The sequence below is a fragment of the Serinus canaria genome, chromosome 2 (genome assembly GCF_022539315.1).
Source record: "Serinus canaria isolate serCan28SL12 chromosome 2, serCan2020, whole genome shotgun sequence".
In the NCBI taxonomy this organism is placed as follows: Eukaryota; Metazoa; Chordata; class Aves; order Passeriformes; family Fringillidae; genus Serinus; species Serinus canaria.
In genome coordinates, this window is record NC_066315.1 from 83,078,577 (window position 1) to 83,092,205 (window position 13,629).

Consider the following 13,629-nt stretch of genomic DNA (forward strand, 5'->3'; position numbering starts at 1 on the left):
CACCCATCTTTACCTAAACAACCTCTTCCTTTTATAATGAGATACCAAATTTTGTTACTGTAATATAAAACATAAATGTGAACCCCTGTAAAGCACCAAGATCAGTGTGCACCCACAAGTATTTCCCTCTCATAGAGGGAAAGAAGACCACGTTGGTCCCTCTCATACCTGTCTGATGCAGGAGCAGACCCAGAGATTTCAGCCAAGCTGCTTGGGATTTGCACCCCTCAGCCTGGCAAATGAAGCAGACCAAGACTAAACCCAAAGGACTCTTCAGCTCAAAACGTGAATATTAAGGCAATGGGAGCATAGCCATGCCCAGTCTCCTCCATGCTGAACAGATAAAATTCATGCTGCTTCAGAGCAGCTGACCAAAGTCCCATTTCCAGTTTTGTGTTAAACAATTAGCCAGTGCTTTTGCTGCTCTTCATTCTCTGGCAAGTACAAGCAGACTCTCCGACTCTGTCCCAACAGAATCTAGTCGTCTGTGGGGACAGATGGACTCTGAATCTGCTCAGTCCTTAGCAGTCATTTTGTACAATACTACACTAACAGCCTTAGCAAAAATTTAAAGTGAGAAAAGTGAAAAAACAAAAGTGCTTCTAAGAAAAAATTAAATTCTTGGTTTGTCTGATATGAGGCTGGAAGATAGTAAATGTTAGAAAAATTAGAAAGAATTACTACATGTGAGCCAGGAGAGGGAAGGCCCCGTATTTTGATCCTGGTATCAAGTGCTAAAATCACCTGAGCCATTATTATTTGTGAAATAAAACTATTAAAAGAAATCAAAGAACAGCTTGCACCCACTGATAGCAAATACTTCCAAAATTCACAATTCGTCTTCTTCAGAAAGAATTCTACACCACAACTATAATCAGTCTTCTCTAGAAGAGTAAATATTTGTTGCAAAAAAATAAATTGCTCTTTCAGGAAGGTATTCTCTTCTTTCTTACAAATCCATGTAAAAGCTGGAAGGGGAATTCAAGTATTTGATAGGAAGTTAGGAAGAAAAGCAGTTTTACTGTTGTCACTTTACTGTCAGCAACTTTATTGACACCATGTCATGACATGGTTTAATCATCAACAGAGCTGTGCTTAGGTAGTCTTTTCTGAACTGCTTTACCAAGTTAGTACAATCTATAGGAATTGAGGTGAAGGGAAAAAACAGCCAATTAAATTTATTATTTAAAACTGCAGTGTAAATTTTTATCTTTCTCCTACCTACACAGGTAATTTGGAAAATCCACAAATTTCTGAAATTAGGATAAAATTCTGTTAGGTAATGATTCATGTAAAAGGTGATTTCTTTCAGTTTTAAGTTTGATCCTAGACCCTCTGTTCATCACATGTCTGTGTTTATCTCACAACAGAAAAGCTGGGTTTAATAAGAAGAAGCAATTCTGCACTAATGTGTTATATTTCAGAACAACAGACTTGATCAGAAGACAGTAATCCTTGACTAGCTAGTGTAAGAGCAGGAATAAAAATAGCTTCTGGTTTACAAAAGACATGATGGAGTTGGAGAACAATTTCCTGCCACACTCTGGTTGCTCCCTGTCATGCCTATGTCAGTCTGGCTCAGGTAAAGCTACTCCCACACATAGCCCAGTGTTGGACAATTTGCATCTTCCCTGGATAAATGAAGGGTTGGGGACTCACTAAGTGGACAAGGGTCCCAGTTTGTCCCCCTCAGAACAAGTCACTACCCAGGGAATGAAGCTGCACAACAGACCTTAAGCCATGTAAAATAAGACAGCAAAAAGATTGCATGTCCCAGAAAGCACAAGGTAATACACATCTGGCAATGCAACATTATTTTAGCATGTGATGCTGCTCTGTGTCACTGTGACATGACTGAGTGATTCTCCAGTTCAGCAGAGGAAAATAAACAGGTAATTAAAAGCAACAAAAATAAATAACTGTGTTAATTACAACACTGTCAGTTTAGCAACATGGTCTGACCTAACTGTAGCTGTATTTAATGAATTGTGTCAGTCTTAGGAGCACCCAAAGGTGTCACAGTACCAAGATTTTAATCATGGCACAAGCCAAAGGCTGGCCTCCTTGCCAAGAAGCAAGCCCTGTCCTAGCAGTAAGCGTTCCTCAGAACGACTGCAAGCAACACCACCAGCCCCCTTAGAGCAGAGAAAGCTGTGTTGACACTGAAACGTGAGCTGTGCCCCCAGGGAAACCAGCAGTAATTTATTTATTATCCATAAAAGAGTAGGCTTGGTTCCAAAAGTACCATGAGAAATTATTCAAAAGAAAAAAAAATAAATAAAACCAAACTCAATACCACAAAAAGAAACAGAAGGAATCTGGATTTGTACCAAGATATTGCCTCCTGAACCACTGCTGAGACGTTCAGAAATAAAGCACTGCCACGGGAGCAGATATTGAAGAAAAGCAGAGAAAATGTTTTTTCTTCCCATTTGTCTGAAACTGTTTATTGATTTTGGAGACCCCCCTCCTCGCAAACTCAGACAAAAACAGGGGGGAAAATACACATTCTGTGCACAGTAAGAGCAGACGTGCCATGCTTGATGTATTTATCTAAGAGATATTTTTGCTGCCTATGCAAGATAATGACCTCAAACATTAAAAGTGCAGAAAAGAAAATTGTCTAAGCACAGGAGTAAGAAAAAAAATGAAATAGTAAGTTTTTTCTATAAAGTAACTTGGAGTTTTTATTTATCTTTTGGAACCTACTGATGCAGGGAAAAAGTTGTTATCATAATCACAATAACTCTACACAAAAAAAGATGAGTATTTTAAAGGGTTTGAGTAGAATTTACTAGTTAATTTTCTCTTGCATCAGAAAACTGCTGTCATAGCACCCAACAAATCTCCAGGGTGAGCACTGAAGAATGCCCACTGTGGGATGCAGGGGGCAAGAAGGAAGAAATGAGCTTTTAAAACAAATCATCTAGATAATCTAAAACAGAACTTTCCTGTTGTGTCCCTGGAGATGTTGGCCTTGACTGAGATGAATCTGTAACTGGTGAAATCATACATATACTATAGCATGGGGACCTCCACACAACCTCAGAGGACAAACTCCTGCTCAAACCACCATACCATCCTCCTGGCATCACGTAACACAAAGGATAAACATTTCCCCCTCCCCTGCAAAAAAAGACAAGGACCATGCTTTTTCAGAGAAAAGAGGACCAGCAGGCTAACAGGAATGATAGTCAGACTTTGGAGATGGCAACAACTGATCATCAATGGTGCATTTGTACTCAGGCCCTTGAATTTTACTGTTCTTTAATCTAACCAAGCCACTGAAGTATTACCAAAAAGCAGAAATATAAAGAGGTTTTATATCTTCTTACTATGAATAGTAACAAGAATGTTTATTGAAATAACATTTAAAAATTCAGAAAGCATCTCATCAACCATTAATGTTATCCATTTTAAATCTGTTTGCAGGGGCTTAAAAAAAAAACCCCAATGTCATTAACCCCTGTTAACTGAAAACCAACAGTTTTAGCTCCACTTCACAATAACATCCCAGTAACAGTCAATGAGATCATCATGCATTTATATAAATAGAGCCTAACACACAGGAGAGGAAAGTAGGCATGGCAAACAGAGAATCACACTAATTGTTAGTCACTCTTGGTGAAAACGTCAAGTAACACTTATCTGATTAAGTACTTTTGGATTGGTACTTGCTGTTGGAACCTTACAGTATGGCTATATTTAGAACACCGATAATAGAAAATGTAATTTTCTTGCTCAAGCTCCATGTGAGAGGGATGATTTTTCACATCACCTGTTTATTTTTTTGAACAAAGGAAGTCTTTAGCACCACAACACCAGAGCAGCTGAGGAAGACCATGTTTTCTCTAGTCTTTGAGTCAGTAAGAGTTAGCTACAGAAACACCAAGTACAACACAATGGCTTCAGGAATACTGAGGCTCACATCTGTCTGGCTTCAGACTCAAAGGAAAAAGGAGGACTCCAGGCTGCGGTGTGGTCCCAGCAATTTGGTGTAGTAAAAGCTACTGCAAGTTTAACCCTCAGCCCTTCCTTTGTCAAGTAGATCCTTGAACATGGGTTTTCTGTAAGAGAGTTCCCTAATTGCCTGGTTGATGATTACTTTGGTGAGGGACTCTCCATCACACTTTACTGAGCTGTTTCACTTTGCATACACCACAGCAACACTGAGAGAGAAAAAGGCAGAAAAGCTCACAGACCAGCCTTGAATATTTATGCACAGGTCAAGACATTTAATAAAAACAAGACACTAGAGAACACAGAACCAAACCCAAAAATGCAGTCTGTCTACTGCACAAGTACCTCAGGCCAGACTGCACCACATCATTTCCACCTTTCCTACCTGCTTTAATGATGCTCACCATGTCCAAAAAATACTGTACCCAGGCTGCATCATTTTTTGACTATTAGAAAGCTTTGTAACTCATGTTTCATCACTGAAACTGTAAAGGAGACTGACAACTCTCTTCCATACAACACATGCCAAGGAACACACAAAACACAGCTTAACATACAAACATCATGTTGAATTTACAGGAATAAGAAATTGATTTTATGGTCCCTCTGAATCTAGAAGCTAGAGTAAGAACAAAAGAACATAAAAAAGCCATCCCAAATCAATTATTTTTCTCTTTCTCTGGTTATTACAACTGCTCTGCACAAATGCATAGCACCTGAGGCAAGCTTAATAGCTGAGGGTTTAATAAAACTGAAAAGACATGGTTTCTGGTATGAGGGGACAAAAGTGGGTAGGAGATGCTGTGCATCAGTGCCCTCAGAGCACAGCTGTGCCACACAGCTTTGTGACTTACTCCTTAGCATGGGTCCAGTGCCTGCCTCATCACTGACACTCCCATGCTGAAACTATGACAACAATACACTATTCCCAGCATCAGTTATTTAATGATAAGCAGCCTGGCTCACTGGGAAAATCCCAGCTCTGGAAACACTCTCAATATTAAGAGGATTCATACCTTATATAAGGGTTATAATTTCCATGGCCTGGAAATGCAGCCATTTCTAAACGATCCTTAAATCATAATTTTAGCTGGAAACATGGATTGTAAATATTTTCCAATTCCCAGTTTCTCATGCATAAACTGGCTTAACCCACTATGGAAAAAACAATTTCTCTAAAGGCCCGTCATTCTCTTAGAAGCAGCATTAAAGTGTGAAAACTGTCAATTTTCATGGAAATCACAATGCCAGAGCAACACAAAAAGCTGCAGTATACAGAACACAGTCGTTGCCAAAAATCAAGCGTTTACTGATGCTAACAGAGTAGCTAAAGCCCAGACACAGGGGAACACTTGTTAAGGCACTGAATTGCAATTCAGGAGAAGTGAGGTACTTCCCTAACTCTGTCATAGGCCTCCTGGCTTCTTTTGGAGCTGGTCATGTAAATGTGTTCACACTTCTGCCTATATAAATAATATGCAGTCTTCTACATGTATTTCTTTAAGACAAATGAATATTGTTAGGAAGTCTTCATAAATGCTTGTGAGATAATTCAAGTCTGTGACAACAGAAGTCTTCATGAGGACAGATGATTAAGAATAAATACAAGTATTCAAGAGAACTCTCATTCCTTTGAAGGGAAAAAAAATTGCTTTCATTCTGGCCATAAGTATCCATTGGGATCCGAATTACTTGGCAAAAAGAAATGTACCACTTGTCCAGCAAGATTAAGACACACAAAGCAGCTATGTATTTACTGAACTGACTTCAACAAAAATATTTAGGAAATTGTTTTTCTTTAAGGGTCGTCATCTTCTCAAAGTGTACCCAGGAGATCACTTGAAACTGTAATTAACACCCCCTTCTCCAGTGCAGCCTCCTGAAACTCACTGTTACTGGTATAGCCAGCCCAGATGGGGTGGTAAGTAAAATCTGTCCTATCAAAATGTTCCTGCAGAACACTGAAATGATTCCATGAAGCATTTTGACATTTTGACCAAGATGTAAATTTAAAGGAGCAAAACCTGATTAAAAAAATGAATCTGAAATTACAAGGGAAAGAACATGAACAGCAGCTAAGACAGGTGACAGTAAAAAAGAGAAGGTTCATTTCATCTAACAGTAGCAGGAGCGGCATAAAATAGCAAGATGAAAAAAATATAAAAGATTCCAAAGGAACAAAATAATGAAGAGACAACTGGGAGATGGAAAAATCAAAACAAATCCTGAATATTCTAGACAGTACAGAAATGAAATATTTTATAACACCTTAATTCTCTACTCTGGCAGATTCTGAAAGAAAGAAAAAGGGAAAAAAAAAAGGAAAAATAAGATATGAGAAATAGGAGTTTGGACTTCAGAAAGAACAGCTGTCAGGACTGGATTGCATTGCATTTATCTCGCCATTTGGCTTACCCTTACAATTAGTATCCTTATCTTCAGCAATCCTGAGATATTAGTCATGACTGAAAATACAAATCTGTTACAGTATATTAGCTCAACAGTTACATTCATATGGAGGTGCCAAACACAGAAAAAATTACCCTGTTTCATTCTATGCAATAGCAAGAACAATTTTTCTGTCATTACTACCAGAGTTTTATTTAATGCGATGTATCTCCACTGACACAGAAAGAAATACTTTGGGCCCAGACTGAGAGGAAGACAGGGTTAATGTTGACTGTGGTGCCAGAAAAATGCATCACAGGGAAGCTCCCTATCTCAGGTGGACACATAAGTGCAATGAAGTGAATCGACTGAATTCTGCAGGAGTGGTCCAGATACAAATAGTGAAACAATGTGAAGGCAAATGCCAAAAGCACAAGTGTCAGTCAAGGCAGCAGTCTTGAAAGTTGCTACCATGCAGAGATAGAACAAGGGAGAATGGCTTTAAGCTAAAAGAAAGGAGGTTTAGATGAGATATTAGGAAGAAATTTTTTACCATGTGGTAAGACAGTAGAACAGGTTGCCCAGAGAAGCTGTGCATGTCTAATCCTTGTCAGTGTTCAAGGCCAAAGTGGATGGGACTTTGAGCAACCTGGTCTAGTGGAAGGTGTTCCTGCCTTTGGCAGGAGAGCTGGAATAAGATGATCTTTATGGTCCCTTTCAACCCAAACCACCACGATTTTACCACACTGCTACTCTACATTTCTAGTTGCAGTCACTGCCATTTGCCGTCAACTACTTTGTACATTATACAGAAATCTCATATAAATACAAAACATAGAAAACATATACAAATTGCTCAGTTTTGAATTCAAAACTTATTACATGTTGTTTTTTTTAGCCCTAAATTGTGCAGCACCTGGAGATGAGCTAGAGTATGATATAACTAGTGTTACATAGACTAAGAGATATTCTGTGCACAACAGTGCTCTCCAGGCTTTCCTAGACAAGAAAATAAAACCCTAGACACATTTTTTCTTTTTTTAAAGCTAGCTGTGCAGTTTCACAAAGTAACATGCTAAACTTATGTGTAGTAGTTATAAAATAGTAAGAAGAACTTTCAACAAGTTGAGATGTACAACTTGCTCTGTAACTGCGGGTTTTCTTTCCCTGGCTGGGCGTATAAACATTACTGATGTTTCACATCCATATCTGACTTCCAGGAATACTTCAATCCAGCAGGGAAGGCACTCTAAAGTGTGTGTGCTAAGATGTGCCTGTATTTTTTGGTGCCATAAGGCCCTGTGAGATAGCAAAGGAAGCTGAACCACAGAAAATAAAGGTCCTGCTTAAAGAAAGCACTCATATATCCAGTTGAATACAGAGGTTTTCCCCACATTTGCCATACTCCAGAGGAAGCTTTTTTGTGCTCAGACACAGGCATGAAGATGGATACATAAACTGCTGGCTTCTGTGGGAGATGGAGATGCCTTCAGTGGCCAGGGAAGATGCTCTGCTCTTTGCAGGGCTCCTAACAGAGCAGGACAGAATGGATCCTTGAGCTTGCAGTGCCATTTATAACCAGTGTATGTCTGTCATGACAAAATATGTCAAAAAAGAAACCAACTGAAACACCCAGAGAAGATTCTCTCTGTTCTCCCTAATGAAACAAGGGCAGATACTAACAGAAAGATACTAAAGAAGTGTTTTTGTCTTTTAGTATCCATTGCATAATCACAGAGTAAATTGTCATTTCTACTTTTTCTACTGGTTGTCTTAAATTCACTTTCATAAACCAAAATAAATATTCATTAAATAAAACATTATGTACTTGGTAAAGCTTGTAAAAAACTTATGTCTAGCAATCAGTAATAATGAAATTATTGGTTCTGAAATATGCAATTTTTTTTTGAAACTGAAAAATTGGAAAAAAACCTGCAACACCAGCACAAATTGCAGTTTTTCCTTTGCCATTTAAAACAACAACAACAAAAAACCCCAAAAACCAAAAACCCAACAGTGTCTTTCATTTAAATGTGTAATTCTCAAGGAACTGTGCCGTGGAACACACATAATCAATTTATCTGTGTAGGCACACAGCAGAGCTGCTCTACCCTGCTAAAAATTATACATTAAATTTGTTCACTGTTTAACAAGGGAGGGTCACAATGTTGCTGTTAATGATTTACATAGAGACAAAAACAGCTGCCTAAATTTTGTTAAAAATTTTGGAGCTGTAGTCATTTTAACCTCCGTCTCATAACTGCAAGCTGAGCCAATCAATAAGCCGGAATCGTGTATAGCATGTCTTCTGCTGTGAAAGGAAGGTATTTCTGTCACAATGGCCTTAACAGCCAGAGGTCCTCAGCCACACTCCACAGATGCAGTTCATGTCTGGATTCATATGGAAACCAAAAAGGGCAAAGCTGTGCTCTTGCTGCACTTTCCTGACCCCAACAGATTTCATCACTGAGTGAGTAAAATCTGATTAGGGATCAAACATCCACCAGTGTCCAATATGGATGATAGCAACTGAGGGAATTATGAACCATTCCATGAAGTAAGTCCCTTGCTAACAGCATAGACACATCCAGGCCGGAAAGGTCTGACTTGCATGAAAAGGCAACACAAAGTAATTCAAGGATGAAATGAGCTCAGATAAAATAGGCAGTCACCTCTTGGTGCACATGACAGTGTTGCCATCAGCTTCCACATGAGCAGATTAGCACCCACACACTTTGTTATACAATATCACAAGTGAATCTGCACCCTACCACTGGATTCATCTTGAGCCATGTCAGGAGCAATATGACTGAAGTTAATGCAGTTACTGTAACTTCTGTTCATGCATGTGAGTTCTGAATCGGGCTCTGGACAAGTTTACACAGATGAAGCTGGTTACAAAAGTATTCAGGAGTTTTATTCAGAAATGCCCCCAGGCCCCAGTGGTCCTCTCTGAGATGCATCAATGACATGTGTTCCCATTGCAAATTAAATTTTTTTAATGAATCTTTGGATACCCAGCAATCAAGACAAATTTTTAGCCAGCACTGCATCTGAATTACTCTTCAAAGCGCACATGTAAACTGGCACCATAGATCTCCTCTCCATCAGGATTTTAGAAAGCAGCTATACTGTTACAATAACTAAATGCAGAGATGGGAGGCACCTTACATCTACCACTCTTCCTGGAAGGTTAGCCTAAAAGGTCACGATCAAACAGGCTCAATTTCAGCTGGAATTAAGCATTTTATTTACAAAAAGAGAAGCAAGCTATGTCTTACTCTGCAAGTCAAAGAAACATGGCACACACTATTTCATTACCACAGCACTAGCAATGGCATCTTTTCTTCACTCACTGCTCCCTATACTACTTTGTGTGTACACTGCAAGCTTCCCTATTAAACACAAACTAAGGAAATGAAACGGAACAAAACTACTGTAGCCCACTAGCATGTACTTTAGAGCTATTTCCTACTTTTTTGAAAATAAATTTATGATATAAACATTAGAACTAAAAATAAAAAAGCTGCTGAAGCAATCACAGTCTCTTTCAGCCTGTACAGTGTGAAGTAGAGCAGTAAATTGCAGCGAGCAGACAGCACAGCTCTTCAAACTTGCCCAGCTTTTGCTCTGACAAAGGAGATCACTTAGGATCTCATCGTGCTGCTGCTCTCGTCTTTTAATTAACGGACTAATAAATTCCACTGCTGGCATATCTTCTACTCGTCTGTTCTCTTGAAAAATCCCAAACCCTCCTGCGGTCTGCACTCGGGCTGACCGCTACTTAGCAATAGTGCTGCGAGAGCGCTGCTTGTCACCAAAGGCAGGAGGCACTGGGAGTAGTCACCGCGGTCTCCCACCAACCTCGGACAATTTTGGGCACTTTTAATTCGCGGTTGGCAGTGCTCTTCCTTCCTCTGCCGCGGCCGTGCGGTGGGGCTGAGACCCACGTCTGGGACGGCTGAATAATCCTCTCAAAGGCTTTTGGCAGCTGCGTCCTAGCGCTGGGGCAGACGGGCGTGTGGCTGAGAACCTCTACGGCCGCGGGGGCTCCCCCGACCCTCCGCCGGACGGGTCCGCCCCGAGCCCCGCCGCGGCCCCGGCTCCCTCCCCGCCAGTGTCCCTTCCAGCCCCGGTGGCCCGGCTCGGGAGCTACAAGCAGCGGCTGCCTTTCGTCCCCTAGGGCCGCTCCGAACCACCCCGTGAGGGGAACAAGCCCCGAACCGAACCGACTCTCCGGTCTCGCAGCCGGAGGGGCAGCGCCGACAGCCGGCCCGGGGCGTACCTCCCGCGGGGCAAAGGAGAAACAGGCACTTTCTCCTGCTCCTGACCTTTTTGCGCCCGAGCTCACTGCCCTGCCGCCCCCTGCTCCCCGCCGTGCCCCCTACGTCCCAGGGCTGTGTTCCGAGCGGGCCGGCCGCCGACACCTGCGCGCCGCTCCGAGCTCTGCGGCCAGAGGGAAGCGAGACAGGCGGGACGGAGGGAAGGCACCGCGGCCCGCCGGCCGGCACAGCCGCTGTCGCCGTCCGGAGCCACTCCCGCCCGTGGAGAGGAGCGGCGGCCGGTCCGGCCCAGGTCCCGGCGGGAGCTTACCCGGTGGGGGGTTTGCTGGCACCGGGGCGCACGAGGGTCTCCATGGCCGGGCCCCCTTGCCACTTCTCAGAGGACGGGCCGGTGCAAGACGAGATCCCGACAGCGGCGAAGGTCGGAGGCGGGGGTACCGAGAGGGAGGGAAGAGAGGAAAGTTCAGGAGAGAGAGCCGCCCTCGCCCCCTCCCTCGCCCCCACCTTCCCTGCTCCCCGCCCCGCTGTCGGGCGGCACTGCCCGGGCCGCCGCCGCCCACGGCTGCCCGGCCCGGCCGCGGGTGCGGGCGGGGATGCGCTGCCGGGGCGGCCCCCGCCCGCCTTACCCGGCCGGCAGGGAAGCCACGCCGCGCCGCGGGCCCTGACACCCGGGCTGCCCGGCCAGACCGCAGCCGGGCACGGCGGGGCGAGCGTCAGGCGGCGGAGCTCCCGGCGCAGCACGGCTCGGCCGGCCGCTGCCCGAGCAGCGCGGGAGTGCGGGGGCGCTACGAGCCGGTTTCCATGAGACTGCCCGGCACAAACGCAAACACGGCGGTCGCCCCCGCGGGCACTGCCAGGGCGGCCGCCCACGCCACTGCGTGGGAGCGGAGCGGATGGGGTAACAGGCGGGGGAGGGGAGCGACAAACCGATAACCCCCCGCCAGCGCCAGCTCCCAGGACCCTCGTCTGTCTCTTTTGCCACGAACTTGGCAAACCCAATGCTTGTCAGGCGAGTGTGCCCGAGACTGAGCCCCGCGGGGAGCAGAGGCTTTTAGTCAGCCTCATACCCTGCCCAGCCCTGGCTCTACCACCTAAGGCCTTTTTCTCGTCACCTCTGTTCATACAGGGACATGTTTTTCTTCTCTCGGAGGCGGCACAAACCACTTTTAAAAATGGCAGTGGCTGTGGTCAGGGAGAGGGGCTGGAGGGCCGTGGTACGGCAAGGCAGGCTTCTTCTCGGGTTTTCCTCCTGCGGAATGAGCCCAGCGCGGAAAAGGCAGCCCCACTCCCCGGGCGGTGCGGGGCGCACAACGGCACAGTCTTCGTGGAAACGTGGGCATCGCGTTAAAATCTGTGTGTGTGTTGTTTCAGGAATATCCCTTCCTCGCGCCTTTTTCCCAGAATATCCACTGCTATTCCTGCGTGCAAAAGCAAAACCCGGCTGGAAGCGGGGAAGTCTGGCTGGCACTACTGTTTTGTGTGTGCTCAGCCCAGCGTGCCCGGCGTTGGGCAGCCTGGCTTCTCCAGGTATTTCAAGAGTTTCTCTGCTCCTCTCCATTTGTGTCATCTTGCTTTCCCGGCCACGGTGGGAGGTTGGCATAGACAGGTCAGACCAGCAGCCAACACTGGGACCAGGAGATAGGAACAAGCAGGCTGAGTGAAGTTACAGTCAGAGACTCGAAAGAGGAACTGAGCTGCTGCCTTACCTGGCTTTTTACCTGGCTGCCTTGGTGATAGTCGCACAGGTTCTGCTTAATGGTCACCCCTTCCCCAAACCCTTCCATCCCTTCAGTTTTGAGCTCATATTTCTGCATACTCTGCCCATCAGAAAGTGTCTTGCCCAGCTCAGTAACCACACAGAGTAGATGCAAACAGCTTCTCTGGTTCTAGAATGAGAGCTGCTTCCTCAGTAAGCAAGATTTGGAAAACAGGGGTCAGAAGCTGCAGGTAGCTGATGGCATTGCCACATGCAAGAAAAATCCATCCCAGGCAGATAGAAAATGCTTTGAAACATTAAGACATTGGATTAATTTACAAATAAGAGAGGAGTGAAAGACATGTTCATCTTTTCTGTACTACATGACTGGAAGTTCACTGTAAATGCCCACTTTTGTCTACCAAAAGACATTTTGCATTTTGCATTATGATCAAAATACCAGTTTCTATGTATTTACCCCAATGTATAACATAACACTTGTGCTATATAGTCATCCTTAACTTTATCTTCTCTCACTTTGGCAACCTCAAGTCTCCCCTTAATTCCCATCTCCTCGGCAGACATTTAAGAATGCTGGCTTCCATTCCCCTCTCTCCAAGCCCACATGTGCCGGTACCTATGGGAGACAGCTGCCTGTCCTAGCTATATGTAGAGAAACAAAACCACAAATTTGCAGAAGCAAAACATTGATCTCTAATTTCCCTGTTACCACGGGTAGAAGTTGACTGAGTCACCACAGTTTAGTAATTCCCCCGGTCATCTGAGCCACATGCCGCAGTAATGAGCCACATGCATGATCTTAATTTGCACCTTTATGAAAATAAATAGGCTAGGCTGCATGCCTTGTTTTGCATGTGGATTGGTTCAGTCACTGCACGCTGTCAGTTTCCATAGCTCCAGGAATGAATGGTCATCTATTAAATCACAGGAGCTTGATTTCACTGCTCTGTTCATCATCTGTTCAGTCATTTTTCATCTCCTGTTTTTATTCCTAAATCTTAATGAACTCTTCCCTATTCTAGAACAGTTGCTAAAGCTGCACAGCCACAAAAACCTCTGCAGAAACACCCAAATGTTTCCCCAACTGCATCATTAGCAAACTACACCAAAAGAACTTCCCTTGCCTCAGCTGTAGCTTCTAACATTTTATACCTGAGCAGGGGTGTAAAGTACAAAACATCAAATTAGTATTTGCTTTTTATGTTCCCTTCTTTTTGTACAGCATATCAAAAGAGTGAAAGCCTATTAATTATCCAACTCATGATCTTGCATCTCCAGAGC

The 13,629-nt window shown here is 43.9% G+C and overlaps 1 protein-coding gene across 5 annotated transcripts in view; it reads right to left on the reverse strand.

Annotated features, from left to right (window-relative positions):
* COBL (cordon-bleu WH2 repeat protein) overlaps positions 1–11,144 on the reverse strand; it is a 160,032-nt gene extending 148,888 nt beyond the window's left edge. For all 5 annotated transcript variants that reach the window (XM_050970353.1, XM_050970355.1, XM_050970351.1 and 2 more), the window contains exon 1: positions 10,942–11,144. In XM_050970353.1, coding sequence (XP_050826310.1) covers positions 10,942–10,985 — 44 coding nt within the window. In that variant the 5' untranslated portion in view covers positions 10,986–11,144. The remainder of the gene's footprint in view (positions 1–10,941) is intronic.
* Positions 11,145–13,629: the final 2,485 nt, after the last annotated feature.